General features: G+C 38.4%; 1 protein-coding gene across 32 annotated transcripts in view; it reads left to right on the forward strand.

The window, feature by feature from the left end:
* The window catches only part of EMSY (EMSY transcriptional repressor, BRCA2 interacting), a 107,630-nt gene that overhangs the window by 20,332 nt on the left and 63,447 nt on the right, over positions 1–23,851 (forward strand). For all 32 annotated transcript variants that reach the window (XM_063671239.1, XM_063671229.1, XM_063671232.1 and 29 more), the window contains one exon: positions 8,090–8,366. In XM_063671239.1, coding sequence (XP_063527309.1) covers positions 8,090–8,366 — 277 coding nt within the window. The remainder of the gene's footprint in view (positions 1–8,089; positions 8,367–23,851) is intronic.

Consider the following 23,851-nt stretch of genomic DNA (forward strand, 5'->3'; position numbering starts at 1 on the left):
GTCGTCAGGTGTTTCACAGAAGAAAGGAAGGATATAATTAAGTGAATAACTTTTGTTATCTTCTTTTTAAATTCTTTGTATGCTGTTATTAATTCATTCCTAAACTCTTCTCTAAATATGTTGAAGTCATTAGTATTTTGTCAGTTTCATGTTTTTAGACCCCTCTGTCTTCCCACACTGATCTGGATGGACCATAATGGCTCTCTAGGCTTGTTGCACACCTATATTTCTGGGATCTCTCTTTAACCATCATTCTGATCTTCTTTGTTAGTTTCTTTGCTCATTTTGCCAGAGCATATCCTCCAGTAGCTACCTGGTGTATGGGTGGATGGAAAGTAAATTTTTGGGGACCTTGCATGGTAGACTGCAAACTTCTTTATTCTACCTTCCCACTTTTTTTATGGTTTAACTAGGAAAAGTATTCTAGGTTGGAAGTCATTTTCCCTGTGAATTTTTGAAGGTATTGTTGCTCTGTTGGCTTCTGGCTTTCATTATTGATTTTGGGAAGTCCAGTACCATTCTAATTTCAGATACTGTTTTTCTCTTTACAAACTTTCAGTAACTTTCAGAATTCTGAAATTTCAAGGTAATGTTCCTTGGTGTGGGTCTTTATTTCATCAATTAGGTTGTATACTCAGTGGGCCCTTTTATTCTGAATATTTATGTCCTTCAATTCTGATACATTTCTTGAGTTATTTATTTGATTTGTCTCTGTTTTTTCTTTTTGGATCACCTGTTATTTGCCTATTGAACTGCCTGGATTGATCCATTTATCTTTCTCATTTCCATTTTCCATTTGTTTGCATTGTTTTCCTACTCTAATATAATGGAAAAAGCCTGTATTTTGGAATTGGACTTCTTGGATTCAGATCCCAGCTTTTGTCACTTACTGGCTTCGTGACTGTGGGAACACTAAACTCTCTACCCGAGTTTTCTCATCTATAAAACAGAGAAAGCAATGTATTTATTTTATAGGATTTTTGGGTGTAAATACATGAAATAATATATGAAAAATTGTTACAGCCTTGCATGTAGTAGATGTTCAGTATTTTTATTTTCTTTATCATTTAATTTTATTTTTCACTACATTTATAGAGTTTTTCATTTTTGCTCTCATACTTTAAATTTCTAGTAACTCTTTTTCTCTCAAAGTTCCTTTAAAAAAAAAAAGCATCCTACTCTTTCATAGAAGCATTGTATTCTCTTACCTAATGAGATTCATGACAATTTTTTAAATATTTTCTTCTTTCATGTTCTCTCTGTAAGTTCCTTTTATTTATTTGTTTTGATCTCTTTTATTTAGTTTTAAGTGTCTGGCTGTCTGCTTACGAATGAAAATAGGCACTAAAAAGGTGACAGAAAGCTCTGTGTGTATGGGTGGGACATGCTGACTGGTGACTTTCATCGTAAATTGACCTAGCGGGACTATTTTGTTCAGAAACATCCACTACCCCTTTACCTCCACCATTTGTCACTGTCTTTAGGGCTTTTGTTTGGACTGGTAGGATTGTTCAGAAATATCCCAGTTTCCTGCCTTGAGTAATATAAGCCTGGGTGGCAGTGTTTTGTTTGGGGGTTAAATAGAGGGAAAGGGCTGGGTGGGCTCACCATTCATGATATATATACTTCACTTATCTCCTCTGTTTTTAGCGTAGTACCTGGCCCCCCAGATGTGCCTGATGTCATTAGATTTGTCAATCTCCCTCATGACAGTAAATTCTTAGCCTTCCCTTAGGATGGGGGAGATTAGCTAGGGATCTAAATGGTTCTTAAATAGATTTTCAACTAATTTTCCTCTCTTTAGTTGCATGTTTATCCCCACTTCAGAAGCATCTGGTGTTCTCAATTCCTGAGTCTTTCTGGGGCTCACAAATGCAGGCTGCCTTATTTTTTGTTACTGTTTACTGCCTTAGGTTTTTACATTCTTAGATATGCTTAATCCATTCTTATTTGCCTGTTTTTCAGTTTCCAAACTTTGTAGCTGTTGTCTCCTTTTTGTTTTGACCTTATAGGTTCATGTGCCTTTTCCCTTTTAAAAAAAATCCCTTCATGCTGTTTTAGAGGGATTTTTGGGAAGGAGTGGAGGTAAATTCTGTGTTCAGTGTATGGTCTTTCAACCTTTGAATCTTTACTCCTGTGGTAACTTCCCCTTAAAGAACCTCCTTGAGTTTCTTGCAAAGATGTCACCATATAATATATTAAAAATTATCATTATTAGTAACTGGAAGTGATAATGAGCTGACCTGTGGGATGTAATTCTATTTTCAGTCTGAAGATGAGGGATTATGTTATGGTATTAGAATCAAACAACTTTGAGAGTCAGGAGTCCTGGGTTAGAACCCTATCTCTTCTAGTGTGACCTAAATACATCAGTCTTTCTAAATATGTTCACTCATTTATGAGATGAGAATGATGTCATCTTAGGACATTATTGCAAGGATTAAATGAGATCGGATATTTAAAGAGCAACATAAGGTATGTATTCAACAATTGTTAGTTCCTTCCCTTGCAGGTATTTTATGGAATGTAGAGTTTTGTTTATTTACACTGTTGATTAATGACCTGTTCCAAATAAATGAATTCGTCAGTTCATTGAAGCATATCCCTTCATATATAGAAATTAACTATTTTTGATGACTTCTTAAGTTTTATACTGAGGATAATTATTACATTTTTATTTGATGACTCCAAGATAATCTTTCTGAATGTCACTTTTTATATGCTATTATAGTTATTGCTTTCTAAGCTGGCCCTATGTTAGGTGGCATCAGTCTGCTATGCCCTGAATTTTTAAGTCTATTTACTATAACGCTTTTACTGCCTTTGTTGCTGGATCTTATTTTCTCAGTAATTCTTCTCTCTTCCCCGCTTCTTGTCTAGTCTTTTAATTTAGTATTTGAGAAATAGTAAAGCAAAGCTGTAGCTAAAAGAGTACCTACCTCCCATCCATATCCTTCTATTCCTGTACTCTGTTTTATTGTTATTCATTATACTTACAACTAGTTGACATTATATTGCAAAGTTGTTTATCTTCTGTTTCTCCCAGGGACTATAAGCTGCTAAGGGTAGAGACTTTGTCTTATTCTTCAATGTATTCCCTAGTATTTAGGATAGTACCTGGCATGTAGTAAGTGCCAATTAATATTTGTTGAATGAGTAAATTAATTAATGAACGAATAGATGTATCTGGTTCCAATACTGGCTTAGCTACCTCCCTTGAGCCTGTTTCTTTATAAAATAAAGATGATCATAGGCCGGGTGTGGTGGCTCACACCTGTAATCCCAGCACTTTGGGAGGCTGAGGCAGGCGGATCACCTGAGGGTAGGAGTTCTGAGACCAGCCTAATCAACATGGAGAAACGCTGTCCCTACTAAAAATACAAAATTAGCCGGGCGTGGTGGCACATGCTACTCAGGAGGCTGAGGCAGGAGAATCGCTTGAACCCAGGAGACAGAGGTTGCAGTGAGCCAAGATTGTGCCATTGCACTCCAGCCTGGGCAACAGGAGCTAAACTCCATCTCAAAAAAAAAAAAAGCAATGTAGTACATACAGTGAGTGCTCAGTAAATGTCACCTAACACTATTAACTTTTCAGTCTTCTTTGGTAGACTTAGCTAAAAATACGTGTAGTAGATGAGGACTCAGTGAAGTTTGTGAACTTTTTTTAAGTTCATTGACTTTACCATATATTTATTTTTATTTTTTTTCTTCTGAATTTTCAATTGAGAATGGATAGTTGAGGTTTTCAGACCTGTGATGTTTAAAAGAGGGCATATTTATCTCCCAAGTTATATGTGAGCCATACCATGAGAGTTCAGGTTCAGAACCTTAGATTTGGCTTACTATGGTTAAAAAAAACAAATGTTTAAAACAAATTAAATTGAAAATAAGACTCATTCATTCTGCAAATATTTATTGAGCACCTACTATGTTCCAGTTGTAAAACTGTACTCTTTTACTTCTTGTGTACTCAATGCCGTTACTTTTATTATTTTGTGGACAAGCTGATATGGGTAGGACTAATAAATGTTCTTAGAGTTTTATGTTTTTCTTTTGCTTGGATAATTGGATTTTTCTGAAATCTATCCAAGGCTGTTGCCATTATTGCATTCACTTTGGATTTGTCACAAATCCTGTATAAGGCAACTTAGGAATTATAGTAGGTGAAGTGATTTTTATATTAAGTATAATTATTTATGAATTTGTGGAATTTATTCAAATTCAAATAGGTAATATATTTTCAGGGTAGACACATTTCCACCTGTGTTAATGTGGTGCCTTCATTTTAAATATAACATTGATGCAGCACTTATATATCAGAGCAGCAGAATTTAGCTTTATGCCTTCATGTGCTTGATTGATATTTTTCATTTTGTCCTTAGGGTGCAAGTCCCAGCACTCTTAAGGAGTTTTTGTGAGTGCTAGAAGGTCAGTAATTTGAATTATGGCCTGAATAAACACTGTTTGGTTCACTTGGTTTTAAACCCCTATACTTCCCCCTGTTGTAATGAGTAACTTTAAAGTACAAGTAGGTTTCCTCCAAGATGGATCTCTAATGAAAGATAACTTCTTTTCAGATCAGAAATCATCTTGCAGGCTGAAATCTCAAAATAGATTTTATCATTTGTATCTGTAACCTAAAATATGCTCTTAAAGACTCTAGATTCATTTTGCTGAAGTTTTGTCTTAATGTTAAAGCCTACATGTATACTCTAATTCTGAAATTGCAAATATTTGGTACAAGTGTGAATGCTTCCCTTGCCCTTGCCCATGACAGACATTGCTAATTAACTGTGGCATACTTTCCTGCTAAGCCTTGGTGAATTCTTATCTGGGCCTCAAAGTCCTTATAAGCATTGTGCTCCAGGAAGCTACTACAATTAGTTCAGAACTGGCAGAAGTGAACCCTAATTGCCATTACTACTCTAATGGTTTGGCTGTGGCAGCAGCTGTGAATTCTTTGGATTCTCAGAGGTATCAGAATTTGGGAAAAAAATAAGAAAAGTTTTAAGTGAAACAAAGTATATTGAAATACATTTTCAGATTGATTTGATGTATAATGCCTTTACTGATATCCTTTTCACATTTATTAAGTAGTAGTAATCTACTAAGTACCATTTGTTGACTGCCAAATATTGACAACCTGCTATGTGCCTAGCACTATGTCAGATGCTTAACATCATTATATCGTTTAATCCTTGTAATGACTTTGCAAGGTTGGTATTATTATCCCCATTTTATAGATGAAAACTGGAGCCCAGAGATTCCAACATGTCCAGGGGCCTGCCATTTTTAAGTGGCAGAGGCAGGATCTAAGTGCAGGTTCATTTAAGCTTGTGGTCTTTTTGCCATATTGGTCTACTTCTCAGCTTGAATCGTGGTTGATTGTTGTTTTCTAATAATGCTATATAGGTGTTTGCTGATCAAGTCTATCTATAAATATGCTGGTTGACTCTATATAGGTGTTTGCTGATCTTATGTATCTTTCTTGATGCCTCAAATAATTAACTAACAAACTCCTTAAAGTAATGGACAAGTGCTTATATCTTGTAATTCTCTGTAACACTGGATGAGTACTTATATCTGGTAATTCTCTGTAACACTCAAAGTATATAATAACAATGTTATGGTCAGAGCTTCTTTGAGATGTAGGTCCTGAGTACAGATATATTCAGTAAATTTTGACTGACTAACTTCTGGCCTTCTTTAGAAGTGATATAAAAATGAAAAAGAATTTTCCCTTAAATTCTTTAGATTTTTCAAAACAGTTTTTCTTTTCTAGCTAGGTACAAATAATTTCATTTAAAGAGGAAGGAGATAATCTGCTCTGTTTTGGGTTTTACTATACCACCCCAGACTAAAAATATGATACTACAGACTTCTAAATAATTTTTGTGTTCTCATTTGTAAAATGGGGATAATAATAGTACACGTATCATAGAATTGTTGGGAGATTTAAATAAGCCAATACATATTAGCCCTAGGAGCTATTCTTGATTCTGTTCTTTTCCTTAACCCTGCCATTTCCATTCATCAACAAATCCTATTCTCTCTACTTTTCAAAATAATCTGACTCTGATCACTTCTCTTTATTTCTACTACTAACACTCCAGTGCAGACAGCCTCTATCATTTTTTGCTTGGTCTGATGCAATAGTTTAACTGGTCTCACTGCTTCCCCTCTTGCCTCTTATCATGTAGCAGCTAGAGTGATCTTTTAAAATATACATCAAATTTTGTTTTTCTTCCTACTTAAAATCTTCCTGTGGCTTTCTATTATACTTAATATAAAAATCTAAATTCTGCATTTGATGTAGCCTCTGCTTACTTTTCCAACTCCTCTTTGCCCTATGTGCTTTTTGCTACACTGCTTTCTTTTCTGTTTTTAAATTTATCAAGCTACTTCTGACATGAGGTCCTTTCCTTCATACTATTCTCTCTGTCTGGAATGATTTGTTGCTAAATCATTTACAGTTTTCTAGTTATACTGGCAAAACGTTGACATCTCTTTCCTGCCTCTCTTTTTCTCCATTGTTCATATCAACATACAAACAAATCCTGTTGGCTTTACCTTTGCAGTGTATTCAGAATCTGTTCACTTTTTACCTCTTCCGCCACAAATACTTTGGTCACCATCATCCCTGCCTGGTTTGTTACAGGAGCTTCTTAATTTGTCTCCCTGTTTCTACCTTCACTGCCCTATTGTACTTTTTACCTAACAGGTAGAGTAATGATTTTTTAAAAAATGGACTTTATTTTTTAAAACAGTTTTAGATTTACAGAAAAATTGAGAAGATAGTACAGAGAGTTCTCATATACTCTGCACCCAGTTTTCTCATTCTCTTTGTTTTGTTTTTTACCAACTTCCTGAGAAGTCTCCTTTATTCTGAACATTTTACATTGGTGTGATACATTGTTATAGCTAATAAACAGTATTAATGCATTAATGTTAATTAAGTCCATGGTTTATTCATATTTCCTTGGTTTTTACCTATTGTCTTTTTCTGTTCCAGGATACCATATTATATTTAGTTGTTATTTCTCCTTAGGCTCCTCCTGATTCCTCTTTACTGTGAAAGTTTCTCAGACTTTCTTTTTTTTGATGACCTTGACAGTTTTGAGGAGTACTGGTCAAGTATCTTGTAGATACCCCAACTGTTAGAATTTGTCTGATGTTCTTCTCATGATTAGACTACGATTATGGGTTTTTGGACAGAAGACCTCAGAGAGAAAGTACCTTTTTCATCACATCATATAAAGGGTATATACTGTCAACATGCTCTTACATGGTTTAGTCCTTCATTACTTCTCTGCAGTTGTCTACTACTACTTTGTACCCCATACATTTCTATCCCGTTCACTAGATCTTTGAAGTTTCTTGAACATACCAAGCTTGCTTCTGCTTTAGGGCCTTTGTATTTACTGCTCCCTGTGCTGATGGATGGTCTTCTGGGTAGCACCATGGTTCATATCCCTACTTCCTTCTGGTTTCTGCTCATATGTCACCTTACTGAGAGGTCTTTATTGAATACATTACTTAAAAAATCATACAGTGCTCCCATCATTCTTTATTCTCCTACCATATTTTTTTGTCTCTTCCATTTGTCTCCGCGTGACATATACTTACATTTCTGTTTATTTCTCTCCCACTACTAAAATGTAAGCTACTTGAAGGTATCAACTTTGTTTCTTTTGTTCATTCTTCTATTCTCCAGCGTCTAGAACCATGCCTGGCACATAGTAGGTGCTCAATAAATATTTATAAACGAATGAATGTTTAAATTACTTTCTAGAAAGAGTGTGCCAATTTATACTCCCTAAGTAGTATGCTGAAATGTCTACTTTCCTGTATCTTATACAGCATTGATGTTATCTTTTAAAATATTTGATTTGTAAAATTGTTGCTTTTAAATGCATTTTGATGATTACTAGTAAAGGAAAATTTTAATATATTTTTAGTTGTATATTCTCTGTTGAATTGCTTCTTCGTTTTTCATAAGCTGTTTTTAAATTGTATATAACTAACTGTGAGTCTAGATACATTAGTAGTTTAGTAGGTACATAAAAATGACTTATTTTTTATTCCTTAGGTTATTATAGTCACCACATCACCAAGCTCAACCTTCGTGCCCAACATTCTCTCCAAATCCCATAACTATGCAGCAGTCACTAAGCTTGTACCAACATCAGTCATTGCTTCTACAACCCAGAAGCCGCCAGTTGTTATAACTGCTTCACAGTCCTCTCTGGTCAGTAATAGCAGCAGTGGCAGCAGCAGTTCTACACCATCACCTATTCCTAATACAGTTGCAGTAACAGCTGTGGTGTCCTCTACACCATCTGTGGTCATGTCAACAGTAGCACAAGGTGAGTGCTGTTTCACAATTTAATTCTGTCACAGTTGCTATATGGAATTTTGAAGAAAACTTGGTGGGTGTGTTTCTCTGCTTTGGATATGAAGGTCCCTACTGTTAGACCCAAGATCACCACCCCATGTACCCCAGTTTGAGAATGTCAAGATGGTAGGTGATTCCATTTTCTTATATTAGTATGCTTGCCCCAAGTTGTTTTGCACAGTACCTAATTACCTGGGCTGCTAACATTTACAAAATGTAGGTTAAATCTCATCACTATAAATTTCAAAGGGCTGTACAAATATCTTTAATATAAGGAAATTTTTAAATGAGAAATTTGAAATTATATTACCATAGGTTCTTCAGAGGAAACATCAAGTATACATCCTCTTCAAAGTAAATGATAAGAGGTAGGAGGAAGAAGATGGTTTCAAGGATATGCCATTTGCTTTTTCTTCAGTCTCCTACATTTTTCTTTTCTTTTTTTCTCGTTGAGACAGGGTCTCGCTGTGTCACCCAGGCTGGAGTGCAGTGGAGCAATCTTGGCTCACTGCAACCTCCACCTCCCGGGCTTAAGTGATCCTCCCACCTCAGCCTCCTGAGTAGCTGGGACCACAGGCACACACCACCAAAACTGGTATTTTTTTTGTATTTTTGGTAGAGACGGGGTCTTGCCATGTTGCCCAGGCTGGTCTGGAACTCCTGAGTTCAGACAATCCACCCGTCTCAGCCTCCCGAAGTGCTGGTATGATAGGCACGAGCCACTGTGCTCCGCTAGTCTCCTAATTTTTTCTGTATGGATAGATGATGGAAATACTAACTGAAGAGCAACTGAGACCTGAACTCAAGGGCAATTGCTGCTTAATAGCAGAGTAGGCTGGGCACAGTGGCTCACGCCTATAATCCCAGCACTTTGGGAAGCGGAGGCAGGTGGATCACTTGAGGTCAGGAGTTCAAACCAGCCTGGCCTGCAACATGGTGAAACCCTGTCTCTACTAAAAAAATACAAAAATTAGCCGTGCATGGTAGTGCACACCTGTAATCCCAGCTACTCGGGAGGCTGAGGCAGGAGAATCGTTTGGATCACTTGAGGTCAGGAGTTCAAGACCAGCCTGGCCTGTAACATGGTGAAACCCTGTCTCTACTAAAAAAATACAAAAATTAGCCGGGCATGGTAGTGCACACCTGTGATCCCAGCTACTCGGGAGGCTGAGGCAGGAGAATTGTTTGAACCCGGGAGGTGGAGATTGTAGTGAGCTGAGATCCAGCCCTGGTGACAGACCGAGACCCTGTCTCAAAAAAAAAAAGCAAAGGAAAAGAAGTGTGGAAATCTCAGTTCCATTTTAGCTTAGTTTCTTAATACCTTTGTGTTCCTCCCATATGAAAGACAAGACAAATAGCGTATCATCAGAAATGTCCTTTTTTTAGTGTTCGTAGGTCTTAAGAGAGTGATTAGATGGAAGCATATATTATATAGAATTCATACCCATATTTATAGTCTGTCAAAGGGAGCTTGGAAGCAATATAGAAGGGTACTTGGTATTAGTTTTCATTAAGTTTTATGTGAATAATATATAACTCAAGACAGATTGGGGCTTGGAAATATTCTAGTTTATGAACTAGGAGTGAATGCAAGCACTCAAGTAGGAAAACAGTGTCTTGATTGCTTTAATGATATATTGTGTTATTTTATGTAACTGTTAGCAAGGAAGAGATTACATAGATATGGATGCAGTCAGTATTTCTTCACTCTGCAGCTGTTATAGTAGGATATGGGAGCATCTGTCATTATTTTCTAGTTCTGATACCCATTTAATGTCTCAATCAATGACAAGAAGTAGCAGTCTTCAAATTTCCTTTTATGTTACCTTAAGTAATTTAAAAAAATTCCAACATTTCTATTTATACAGCAGTGAATGAGAATATAGTCCTGTTAAATACAGAAATATATGTTTTTTGAGATAGAGTCTCCCTCTGTCGCCCAGGCTAGAGTGCAGTGGCGTGATCTTGGCTCACCACAACCTCCGCCTCCCGGGTTCAAGCAGTTCTCCTGCCTCAGCCACCCCAGTAGCTGGGACCTCAGGTGTGTGCCACCACACCTGGCTAATTTTTGTATTTCTAATAGAGGTGGTGTTTTGCCATGTTGCCCAGGCTGGTCTCCAACTCCTGGCCTCAAGACATCCTCCTGCTTCAGCCTACCAAAGTGCTGGGATTACAGGTGTGCGCCACCACGCCTGGCCTAAATATAAAAATAATTTTTATACAGAAAATTTGTTTAAAATGTTGGTTACAAACATGTTCCGAATTCACCATTTTATAATTTGAAGGTTGAGAGAAGGAAAGGCCACCTGACTCCTCACCCGACTGATCTGTGTGTCAACACTAATATTAATTATCATCTGTTGATAGTTGTTTTTCTCTGCCAATACTCATCAAACAGTTTGCTGGTTTTACTGTATTAGAAAGATTACTGTTTTTCCAAGATAGATGGTACTATTTGAGATGAGAGATATTTCTCTTGGTTACTAATAAAATATCTTGAAGCAAAATGAATATTCCAAGCTTCTAATTTTCATTCTTAATTTTCTCCAGGTAGCCACTGAATCCCTTAGGAACTTAGGACTTTCTTCATTTTCTCCTTTGCTTCTTAGCATTCTACATCTCTTTGAGCCTGAAGTAATTATAGGGGAGCTGGATGTGACATCTCAGAGGTTTCTCTTAAAGTCACTGGAAGTTAATAGAGAATGAAGGATGTGAAAGTAAACTCTGAATATAGATACTCAAGGAAATGATGTGATTATTTTGTTTCTGTTTGAGATATTTAATTTAGGTGTTACTACTACTAAGAAATCAAGGAATTTTATTTTTTTTAAACAAGGTAAATATTGATGGAAATGGTAACACATAGACTGCGTTTGTGATTGTGCCTGCAGGGCTTCTGTAGCAGCTCCTGTGTGGGTACATCAGGCAAGAGGGCATTCCGTGTCTCCTTCTACTATGGACTAGAGACATATTGTTTTAGGGCTGATGTATCTCTAGTTGTGCCTGTAGGGATAGCTGGTGGTAGAGGGGAAAGGGTCTTAGCAGTAACTTGGTAAATGACTCCATGTTTGTAAGTGTAGTGATGGTCCACACTGCATTAATTGATGTAGTTATGTCTCTTTTAACTTAGCAGTCTTCTCTCTCTTTTGTCCTTGCAACTTACTTGTTGAAGAAATAACTAATTTTTCCGAGAGTTTCCCATAGTCTGGATTTTACTGATTTCATCTGTGTATTGTAGTTTAACAAGGTCTCCTGTTCAATGCATTTCCATAAAACTGGTAGCCAAATCTAGGCGCTTGATTAGATTCAAGTCTGATTGTTTTTGGAAATAGGAAGAATGAACATTTTATAAGTGGTGGTGTATGCTTCTTGTTGCATCGTTTTAAGAGACACGTAATGTCTGTTTTTTCTCTTTAGTGATGTTAATATTGACTAGAGGATACAAGTGTTACCAAATGGTTTTAATAGCTATTGATAATCTTTGCCTAGATCTATTATTTTATTGGTTGTTGCAAAATGCATTTTATCTTTATTTTCATTTATTAGCTAGAATTCTTAAAGAAGTACTTTCCTTTATTATTATTGCTTACCCTGAGGTACAATTCATATGGGAAAAGCAGGATACATGCCTGATTATTTCTCTTTATTTGTATGTTTTCAGATGAATTGGTTCATTGGCCAATAAGATTTTCGCTCCCCATATTATTAAGATTTTTCATGTCTATCAATGCATTGCAGATCTTCCTTCTGGTGCTCACATTGTTCCATCCTTGCCAGTGGGAGCCTCTTAGTTGGTTTCTAAATTCTTTTGACACAACTACATTAGTCTTTAATAGTGTCTTTGTTTTGTGGTATGTTGAGATGTTCCAGGTTCATCTTGTACATTTTCTCCGCTAGACTTGAAATTAGACATTTCTTCAGGGAGTCCTGGTTTCTTAGTGAAAAATGGTGTTTAGATACCACAGTCTGGGCATTGTGGGGGTGGTCATTACTACTGAATTGGTCATTGTTCCTGCATTTTATTGGTGGACAGAGCTACAGTTCTTTTCTGTTTAAGAGGAAATATATCATCACTTCATACTGATATTACCAATTCCAATTTATAATTATGGGTTTTAACTTTTTCTATTTGTATGTTTGTATCTTTTTCTCCCCTGATGATTCAGAAAGAATCTTTAGGAATCAGAAAATCCTGATTCCTAATGATTAATAAAATTGTACCTTTAATGTATTGTATAATACATAATAGTTTCAGAATAACAGAACCAATACGATTATTGAACATAAATTTTTATTGTAGTTATTTAGTTTTTAAGGGTATTCTAAGGATATACAATCAAATTACTGTATTTAAAAGTCACTTGAAATTCTTTTCTCTGTAGTCAAGCATTATAGGTTAATTTGTTTCTGGGTTTTTTTGTTTTTGTTTTTTGTTTTTGTTTTTTTGGATTGTCATTTTGAAAATTTTTGCTAAATTTTATTTATAATTATATAACATATTTATGTAGTTCCAAAATCAAATCCACAAAATCAGGTATGTTCTGAGAAGTCTGTTTATCTGTGACTCCAACAGTCTGTTCTGTCCTCCCTGATGGGTAATCTTTTTAATTTTTATTTCTCCTTTCATTTTTTAGCATATAAGCAAATATGAATTATTATATTTTACTTTTTTCTTAGATAAATGTAATATGTTATACAAACTGTTGTTCACTTTAATGTTTGGAAGGAGTAATTTTTAATTTGGTGGTTATAAGTCTGGTGCTGGCAATACAGAAAGAGGTAATAGCTGAAATGTGGTTTGCGTGTATAGAAGGAAATAGTTTATCTTAGATGACTGCTTCTTCATAGTTGATTCATCTTCCTTTTTCCTCCAGATTTTGTACTTAACAGACTAGAAGCTGTAATTAGCTTTTATTATCTCTCAAATCCATTCTCAAATGGGCTATTATTTCTTAGATTGATTCCACTTTTTATTCTGCCTGTTTCTTAGATTAATTGTTGCTACTGTTTTTTTTCTTTGGTGAGAAAAATTTGCTCTCATCTTGTTCTTTTTATGTTATTTTATGGATTTCATGAATTATTTACCCAATGTTGTGACAGTCTTCTGCTGACCTTTTATTTTCCCTCCTTGACCCGTCTTCAACCTAACAAGTTACTTCCAATTACATTGTTTCCACGAATACTCCTGCTGTCTGCACTTTATTTACTTTCTTTAGGCTGGCCCTGAATGCAGTTTCTGTTTTCCATTCCCATTTCACAAAATACTTGCCTGTGAAATCCCCCAACCTTATCAGTTCAACATGGTTCCCATTTAGTATCTAAAAGCATTTAAAAGTTATTTAAAACCTAACAATATTAGTAGGTCAGACAGTTTAGGAGAACAATAGAGAACAAAGCACTACCAGTAATCCCACCACTGTACCACAATAGCACTTTCTATTTTGTATATTATTACCTTTTTACCCATGTGAATAATTTTTTTCTTTTTTTTTTTTTTGAGACTGAGTCTCGCTCTGTCACGCACGCTGGAGTGCAGTGGGGCGATCTTGGCTCACTGCAATCTCTGCCTCCCAGGTTCAAGCGATTCTCCTGCCTCAGCCTCCTGAATAGCTGGGATTACAGGCGCGTGCCACCATGCCCAGCAAATTTTTGTATTTTTAGTAGAGAAGGGGTTTCACCATCTTGGTCAGGCTGGCCTTGAACTCCTGACCTCAAGATTCACCTGCTTCAGCCTCCCAAAGTGCTAGGCTTACAGGCGTGAGCCACCACACCTGGCTGTGAATAATATTTTTTACATATTTGGAATAAAAAGTTCATATTCTATTTGGTAGCGTGCTTTCTTCATATATCGTTGCTTCATTAACATTATTCTATTTTTCTATAAATATCCTAATTATTTTCAGAGCTGTTTAATATTTTTATTATTGTTGCATAATTTATTATAATATATAATGTATAATAATTTATTAAATTATTCCCTTATTGTTGGGTATCTAGTGTGTTTCCAGGGTTTGATATTCTAGATTTAACTATAGTGAACATCTTTGTGAATTTAATTGAGCCTTCCATTTTCTTAGAACCAGCACTCAGGAGCAGGATTACCAAATACAAGAATTGGAATTTTTTTGTAGAGTTTACTAAATACCATATTTTGTCCCCACGAACTATATACCCTTTCGGAATATTTCATTAGTACCTGGCCACTATTAAGTCCTTATTCTTCTTGTTTAAAAAAAAATGGGGCAGAGGGAATAATTTTGGCGATTAAAGAAAAATTGAGTAGCATACTGCTTAACCAGTACTGTTTGATCATCCCTAATCCGAAAATCTGAAATCTGAAATGCTCTAAAATCTGAAGCTTTCTGTGTGCCAACTGATGCCACAAGTGGACAATTCCACACCTGATTTCATGTGGTAAATTGTAATTAAAACACAGGTGCACACCACACAGTTTATTCAGCGTTCCCAAGGGAAAAAAGACTCCTTCTGCCTTCTGTAGCAGTGATATATCTTTTCCTTGCACACCCAGATTCCCCTCACACAAGCACTCCCACAGACGGTAATAAAATGGCATGTATGCAGGCTGGATGCGCCAATAACAGGTTCCCCACAATGCCCCACATGGGGCCAAGACCTGTGTGCATCACTTACTGTGTTTTTTTGCTTATTTTCTGTTCTGTGGTGTAAAGATGTTGAAAATGTCCAAAAGGCCTACAGGTACCTCTGTGGGGTAATGGTGACAAGGACACAAGGAAGCATTTATGTTTATCTATAGCACAGAAAGACAAGCTGTTGGAGAAACTGGACAGTGGTGTTAAGTGTGCAGTGTGTTGCAGAAGAGTATGGTGTTGGAATGACTACTATATGTGACCTGAAGAAACAAAAGGATAAGCTATTGAAATTCTGTGCTGAAATCATGAACAGAAGTTAATGAAAATTAGAAATACACTGCATAAAGCTAAAAATGAAGATCTCAATCACGTATTGAAAAAGTGGATCCATCAGCATTGGAGTGAACTCATGTCACTTAATGGTAATACTGGTCATGAAACAAGCAAAGATCTATCATGAACTAAAAATTGAAGGAAGCTATGAATATTCAATAGGCCATTTGCAGAAATTTAAGAGGAGACATGGCATTACAGTTTTAAAAATTTGTGGTGATAAAGCATTTGTTGATGATGAAGCAGCAAGAAGTTCATTGACAAGTTTGCCAAAGTCACCGCTGGTGACTATCTTATGCCAGAACAAGTCAGTAATGCTGATGAAACATCACGGTTTTGGTGTTAATGCCCCAGAAAGACACTGGCTATAGCAGATGAGACAGCCAATACAGGAATTAAGGATGGTAACAAAAAAGCATGTATTACTAGGGATATCTTTTCTGATTGGTTCCCAAACATCTTGTACCAGCAGCTTGTGCTCACTGCAGGGCAGCTGGACCATGCAACAATGGCAAGATTTTATTTCTTGATGACTGTTCTCATCTTCCAGTTGAAATTCTCCTCAGAAATAGTGTTTATGCCATGTACTTTCCCCCAGTGTGACTTTATTAATTCAGCCATGTGGCCAAGGTATCCTTAGACCAATGAAGAGTTAATATAAAAATGCTTTCTTGGGGGAGTGGCTGGCAAGGTAGCCGAGTAGGAACAGCTCTGGTCTGCAGCTCCCAGCGAGATCAACACAGAAGGCAGGTGATTTCTGCATTTCCAACTGAGGTACCTGGCTCATCTCACTGGGACTGGTTAGACAGTGAGTGTAGCCCATGGAGGGTGAGCCAAAGCAGGGTGGGGTGTTGCCTCACCCAGGAAGCACAAGGGGTTGGGAAACTCCCTCCCCTAGCCAAGGGAAGCCATGAGGGACCCTGCTGTGAGGGACGGTGCATTCAGGCTCAGATAGTATGCTTTTCCCATGGTCTTTGCAACCCACAGACCAGGAGATTCCTTCGGGTGCCTACGCCACCAGGGCCCTGGGTTTCAAGCACAAAACTGGGTGGCCGTTTGGGCAGACACCGAGCTAGCTGCAGGAGGTTTTTTTGTTTTGTTTTGATTTGTTTTGTTTTTGAGACAGAGTCTTGCTTTGTTGCCCAGGCTGGAGTGCCATGGCGTGATCTCGGCTCACTGCAAGCTCTGCCTCCCGGGTTCACGCCATTCTCCTGCCTCAGCCTCTCGAGTAGCTGGGACTACAGGCACCCGCCACCACGCCCGGCTAATTTTTTGTATTTTTAGTAGAGATGGGGTTTCATCATGTTAGCCAGGATGGTCTTGATCTCCTGACCTCGTGATCCGCCCACCTTGGCCTTCCAAAGTGCTGGTATTACAGGCATGAGCCACCACGCCCGGCCAGGAGTTTTTGTTTTTCATACCCCAGTGGCACCTGGAACACCAGCGAGACAGAACCATTCACTCCCCTGGAAAGGGAACTGAAGCCAGGAAGCAGGTGGTCTAGCTCAGCAGATCCCAACCCCATGGACCCCAGCAAACTAAGATCCACTGGCTTGAAATTCTCGCTGCCAGCACAGCAGTCTGAAGCTGGGATGCTTGAGCTTGGTGGGGGGAGGGGTATCCACCATTACTTAGGCTTGAGTAGGTGGTTTTTCCCCTCAGAGTGTAAAGAAAGCCACCAGGAAGTTCGAACTGGGCGGAGCCCACTGTAGCTCATCAAAGCCGCTGTAGCCAGACTGCCTCTCTAGATTCCTCATCTCTGGACAGGGCATCTCTGAAAGAAAGGCAGCAGCCCCAGTCAGGGGCTTATAGGTAAAACTCCCATCTCCCTGGGACAGAGCACCTGGGGGAAGGGGCGGCTGTGGGTGCAGCTTCAGCAGAGTTAAACGTTCCTGCCTGCCAGCTCTGAAGAGAGCAGCAGATCTCCCAGCACAACATTTGAGCTCTGCTAAGGAACAGACTGCCTCCTCAAGTGGGTTCCTGACCTCACTGCCTCCTCAAGTGGGTTCCTGACCTCCATGCCTCCTGACTGGGAGACACCTCCCAGCAGAGGTTGATAGACACCTCATACAGGAGAGCTCTGGCTGGCATCTGGCAGGTGCCCCTCTGGGACAAAGCCTCCAGGGGAAGGAACAGGCAGCAATCTTTGCTGTTCTGCAGCCTCCACTGGTGATACCCAGGCAAACAGGGTCTGGAGTGGACCTCCAGCAAACTTCAGCAGACCTGCAGCAGAGGAGCCTGAGTGTTAGAAGGAAAACTAACAAACAGAAAGGAATAGCATCAACATCAACAAAAAGAATGTCCACACAGAAACCCCATCTAAAAGTCACCAACATCAAAGACCAAAGGTAGATAAATCCATGAAGATGAGGAAAAACCAGCACAGAAAGGCTGAAAATTCCAAAACCAGAATGCCTCTTCTCCTCCAAAGGATCACAACTCCTTGCCAGCAAGGGAACAAAACTGGACGGAGAATGAGTTTGACGAATTGACAGAAGTATTAACAAACCTCCCTGAGCTAAAGGAACATGTTCTAACCCAATGTAAGGAAGCTAAGAACCTTGAAAAGAGGTTAGGGGAATTGTTAATTAGAATAATTAGTTTAGAGAAAAACATAAATGACTTGATGGAGCCGAAAAACACAGCACAAGAACTTTGTGAAGCATACACAAGTATCAATAGCCGAATCAACTAAGCGGGAGAAGGGATATCAGAGATTGAAGATCAATGTAATGAAATGAAGCGTGAAGACAAGATTAGGGAAAAAAAGAATGAAAAGGAATGAACAAAGCCTCCAAGAAATATGGGACTATGTGAAAAGACCAAACCTATGTTTGATTGGTGTACCTGAACGTGACAGGGATAATGGAACCAAGTTGGGAAACACTCTTCAGAATATTATCCAGGAGAACTTCCCCAACCTAGCAAGACAGGCCAACATTCAAATTCAGGAAATACAGAGAACACCACAAAGATACTCCTCGAGAAGAGCAACCCCAAGACACAGAATCGTCAGATTCACCAAGGTTAAAATGAAGGAAAAAATGTTAAGGGCAGCCAGAGAGAAAGGTAGGGTTACCCACAAAGGGAAGCCCATCAGACTAACAGTGGATCTCTGCAGAAACCCTACAAGCCAGAAGAGAGTGGGGGCCAAAATTGAACATTCTTAAAGAAATTTTCAACCCAGAATTTCATATCCAGCTAAACTAAGCTTCATAAGTGAAGGAGAAATAAAATCCTTCACAGACAAGCAAATGCTGAGAGATTTTTGTCACCACCAGGCCTGCCTTACAAGAACTCCTGAAGGAAGCACTAAACATGGAAAGGAAAAACCAGTACTAGCCACTGCAAAAACATACCAAATTGTAAAGACCATTGACACTATGAAGAAACTATATCAACTAATGGACAAAATAACCAGCTGGCATCATAATGACAGGATCAGATTCACACATAACAATATTAACCTTAAATGTAAACAGGCTAAATGCCCCAATTAAAAAACACAGACTAGTAAATTGGATAAAGAGTCAAGACCCATCGGTGTGCTGTATTCAGGAGACCCATCTCGTGTGAAAGACACACATAGGCTCAAAATAAAGGGATGGAGGAATATTTACCAAGCAAATGGAAAGCAAAAAAAAGCAAGGATTGCAATCCTAGTATCTGATAAAACAGACTTTAAACCAACAAAGATCAAAAAAGACAAAGAAGGGCATTACATAATGGTAAAGAGATCAATGCAACAAGAAGAACTAACTATCCTAAATCTATATGCACCCAATACAGGAGCACCCAGATTAATAAAGAAAGTTCTTAGAGACCTACAAAGAGATTTAGACTCCCACACAATAATAGTGGGAGACTTTAACACCCCACTGTCAATATTAGAAAGATCAACGAGACAGAAAATTAACAAGGATATTCAGGACTTGAACTCAGCCTTGGACCAAGTGGACCTAATAGACATCTACAGAACTCTCCACCCCAAATCAACAGAATATATACATTCTTCTCAGCACCACATCACACTTATTCTAAAACTGACCACATAATTGGAAGTAAAACACTTCTCAGCAAATGCAAAAGAACGGAAATCATAACAGTCTCTCAGACCACAGGGCAATCAAATTATAACTCAGGATTAAGAAACTCACTCAAACCTGCACAACTACATGGAAACTGAACAACCTGCTCCTGAATGACTACTGGGTAAATAACGAAATTAAGGCAGAAATAAATAAGTTCTTTGAAACCAATGAGAACAAAGACACAATGTACCAGAATCTCTGGGACACAGGCTAAAGCAGTGTTTAGAGGGAAATTTATAGCACTAAATATCCACAGGAGAAAGCAGGAAAGATCTAAAATTGACACCCTAACATCACAATGAAAAGAACTAGAGAAGCAAGAGCAAACATTCAAAAGCTAGCAGAAGACAAGAAATAACTAAGATCAGAGCAGAACTGAAGGAGATAGAGACATGAAAAACCCTTCAAAAAATCAGTGAATCCAGGAGCTGGTTTTTTGAAAAGATTAACAAGATAGAAAGACTGCTAGCCAGTCTAATAAAGAAGAAAAGAGAGAAGAATGAAATAGACACAATAAAAAATGATAAAGAGAATATTACCACTGATCCCACAGAAATACGAACTACTATCAGAGAATACTATAAACACCTCTATGCAAATAAACTAGAAAATCTAGAAGAAGGCCAGGCGCAGTGGTTCATGCCTGTAATCCCAGCACTTTGGGAGGCCAAGGGAGGCAGATCCCCTGAGGTCGGGAGTTCGAGACCAGCCTCACCAACATGGAGAAACCCCATCTCTACTAAAAATACAAAAAATTAGCCGGGCATGGTGGCACATGCCTGTAATCCCTGCTACTCGGGAGGCTGAGGCAGGAGAATTGCTTGAACCTTGGAGGTGGAGGTTGTGGAGATTGTGCCATTGCACACCCAGCCTGGGTAACAAGAGTGAAACTCCGTCTCAAAAAAAAAAAAACCTAGAAGAAATGTATAAATTCCTGGACACATACACCCTCCTAGGACTAAACCAGGAAGAAGTCAAATCCCTGAATAGATCAATAACAAGTTGTGAAATTGAGGCAGTAATTAATAGCGTACCAACGAAAAAAAAGCCCAGGACCAGATGGATTCACAGCTGAATTCTACCAGAGGTACAAAGAGGAGCTGGTACCATTCCTTCTGAAACTATTCCAAACAATAGAAAAAGAGGGACTCCTTCCTAACTCATTTTATGAGGCCAGCATCATTCTGATACCAAAACCCAGCAGAGACACAAGAAGAAGAAAATTTCAGGCCAATATCCCTGATGAACATCAATGAAAAAATCCTCAATAAAATCCTGGGAAACTGAATCCAGCAGCACATCAAAAAGCTTATCCACCATGATCAAACTGGCTTCATCCCTGGGATGCAAGGCTGGTTCAATGTATGCAAATCAATAAACATAATCCATCACATAAACAGAGCCAATGACAAAAACCACATGCTTATCTCAATAGATACAGAAAAGGCCTTTGACAAAATTCAACACCCCTTCATGCTTAAAACTCTCAATAAACTAGGTATTGATGGAACATATCTCAAAATAATAAGAGCTATTTATCACAAACCCACAGCCAATATCATACTGAATGGTCAAAAGCTGGAAGCATTCCCTTTGAAAACTGGTAAAAGACAAGAATGCCCTCTCTCACCACTCCTATTCAACATAGTATTGGAAGTTCTGGCCAGGGCAATCAGGCAAGAGAAAGAAATAAAGGGTATTCAATAAAAGGGTATTCAAATAGGAAGAGAGGAAGTCCATGTGGAGAAATTGGAACACTTTTACACTGTTGGTGGGAGTGTAAATTAGTTCAATGATTGTGGAAGACAGTGTGGCGATTCTTCAAGGATCTACAACCAGAAATACCATTTGACCCAGCAATCCCATTACTGGGCATATACCCAAAGGATTATACATCATGCTACTATAAAGGCACATGCACATGTATGTTTATTGCAGCCCTGTTCACAATAGCAAAGACTTGGAACCAACCCAAATGCCCATCAGTGGTAGACTGGGTAAAGAAAGTGTGGCTCATATACACCATGCAATACTATGCAGCCATAAAAGAGGATGATTTCATGTCCTTTGCGGGGACACGGATGAAGCTGGAAACCATCATTCTTGGCAAACTAACACAGGAACAGAAAACCAAACACCACATATTCTCACTCATAAGTGGGAGTTGAACAATGAGAACACATGGACACAGGGAGGGGAACATCACACACTGGGGCCTGTTGGCAGGTGGGGGTCAAGGGGAGGGATAGCATTAGGAGAAATAACTAATGTAGATGACAGGTTGTTGGGTGCAGCAAAGCACCATGGCACGTGTATACTTATGTGACAAACCTGCATGTTCTGCACATCTATCCCAGAACTTAAAATATAATAAAAAAATGCTTTCTTGAACAGCATACTAACAGCAATGAACAGAGGCATGAGTGGACGATTTTCAAAAAGAGTTTAACATGAAGGATGCCATATATGCTGTTGCTAATGCTTGGAACATAGTATCTAAGGGCACAGTTGTGCATGTCTGGCACAACCTCTGGCCTGGGACTATGTTCAGTGATGATGATCAAAGTAGTGACTTTGAAGGATCTTGTATGTCAAATGAGAAAAAAATGATTTCTGACCTCTCCTCCTCACATTTGCAAAAAAATATACCTTCAGAGTCTGTCTGGAAGGTGGGTGAAGTGGATATTTAAGAAGTTTTTAACGTCCATAATGAGGCTCCAGTTACTCCAGTTGACTGATAGTGAAATAGCCAAAATGGTTCTGAATCAAGGTGGTCACAATGGTGATGATGAAGATGACATTAACACTGCAGAAAAAAGTCCTATACATGACATGGTGAAAATGTATGATGATCTTACTGAAGGACTAGAGCAGTGTTCATTTGTAACAGAATAAGAAATCATGTCAGTTTATACAATCAGAAAATTGTAAAGCAAAAACTGTTGTTAATAAGACACATGAGGTTGGGTGCAGTGGCTCACGCCTGTAATCCCAGCACTTTGGGAGGCTGAGGCGGGCGGATGACTAGACCAGGAGATCGAGACCATCCTGGCTAACATGGTGAAACCCTGTCTCTACTAAACAAAATACAAAAAATTAGCTAGGCCTGGTGGTGGGCACGTGTAGTCCCAGCTACTCAGGAGGCTGAGGCAGGAGAATGGTGTGAACCCGGGAGGCAGAGCTTGCAGTGAGCTGAGATGGTGCCACTGCACTGCAGCCTGGGCGACAGAGTCTCCTGGTCTTTCATCTGCTTCTGATGCTTCTTATTACCTAAAAACAAACACAGAAACAAAAACAGGATACAGTAGCCTTTTAATCAAAACACAACATCATAGGTATAGACTGAAAGCCTGTCTTCATTTGTTCTTGCTCTTGTTTAACAGCTGATACAAGTATTCTGGTGATACTACTGTGCTGCTAGGTTACCCTGAACATATTTTTTAACTGTATCAGTAGTATGTAATATTTTTTACTGTTAGATACTTATGTGTAAAAGTGTAAGAAAATAATTGCTTATCAGTAGCATACAAGTTCAGAGTCAGGAATGGTGGTGATACCTAACAACCCCAGATCGTCCACATGGGTTCCCAAGATAGTGACACCTTTGCTTTCTGATGGTTCAGTGTATACAAACTTTGCACAAAATTATTTAAAATATTTTATAAAGTTTATCTTCAGGCTGTGTATAAGGTTTATGTGAAACAAATGAATTTCATGTTTCGACTTGGGTCACATCCCCGAGATACCTTGTTATACCTATGGAGATATTCCCAAATCTGGAAAAGATTCAAAATATGAAACACTTATGATCCCAAGCATTTTGGATAAGTGATACTCAAACTTTATATCATTTTACACCTGATTTTTTTCTTTAATATCTATGAGTATAACACAAAACACAGGTAATGTTTTTAACATTTATGCATTATCTTTCCCCTTCACTTACATGACTTTTTTAAAAATGTTCTTTGAACTTCATATTTCTCTAGGGCTCATGTTAAAAACTCTGAGTATTTCATATTTATTCAAAATTACCAATGTAGCCTGAACCACAGTTCTTCCAAACATGGATTAATGTCTTTGTTTCAGTGATATTCACAGTAGCCCATTTTTTTGTGTGAATTTAAATGTTTCATAAATTTAGGCTGGGTGCATTGGCTCATGCCTGTAATCCCAACACTTTGGGAGGCCAAAGAGGGAGGGTTGTTTGAAGCTAGGAATTCAGCATCAGCCTGGGCAACGTAGCATGACCTCATCTCTACAAAAAATACAAAAATTAGCCAGGCGTGGTGGTGTGCACCTGTAATCCTAGCTACTCGGGAAGCCTGAGTCAGGAGGATTGCTTGAGCCCAGGATTTGGAGGCTGCATTGAGCTATGATTGTGCCACTGCACTCTAGCCTCGGCATTAAAAGAAGACTGT

Source organism: Pongo pygmaeus, chromosome 9, assembly GCF_028885625.2.
Source record: "Pongo pygmaeus isolate AG05252 chromosome 9, NHGRI_mPonPyg2-v2.0_pri, whole genome shotgun sequence".
In the NCBI taxonomy this organism is placed as follows: Eukaryota; Metazoa; Chordata; class Mammalia; order Primates; family Hominidae; genus Pongo; species Pongo pygmaeus.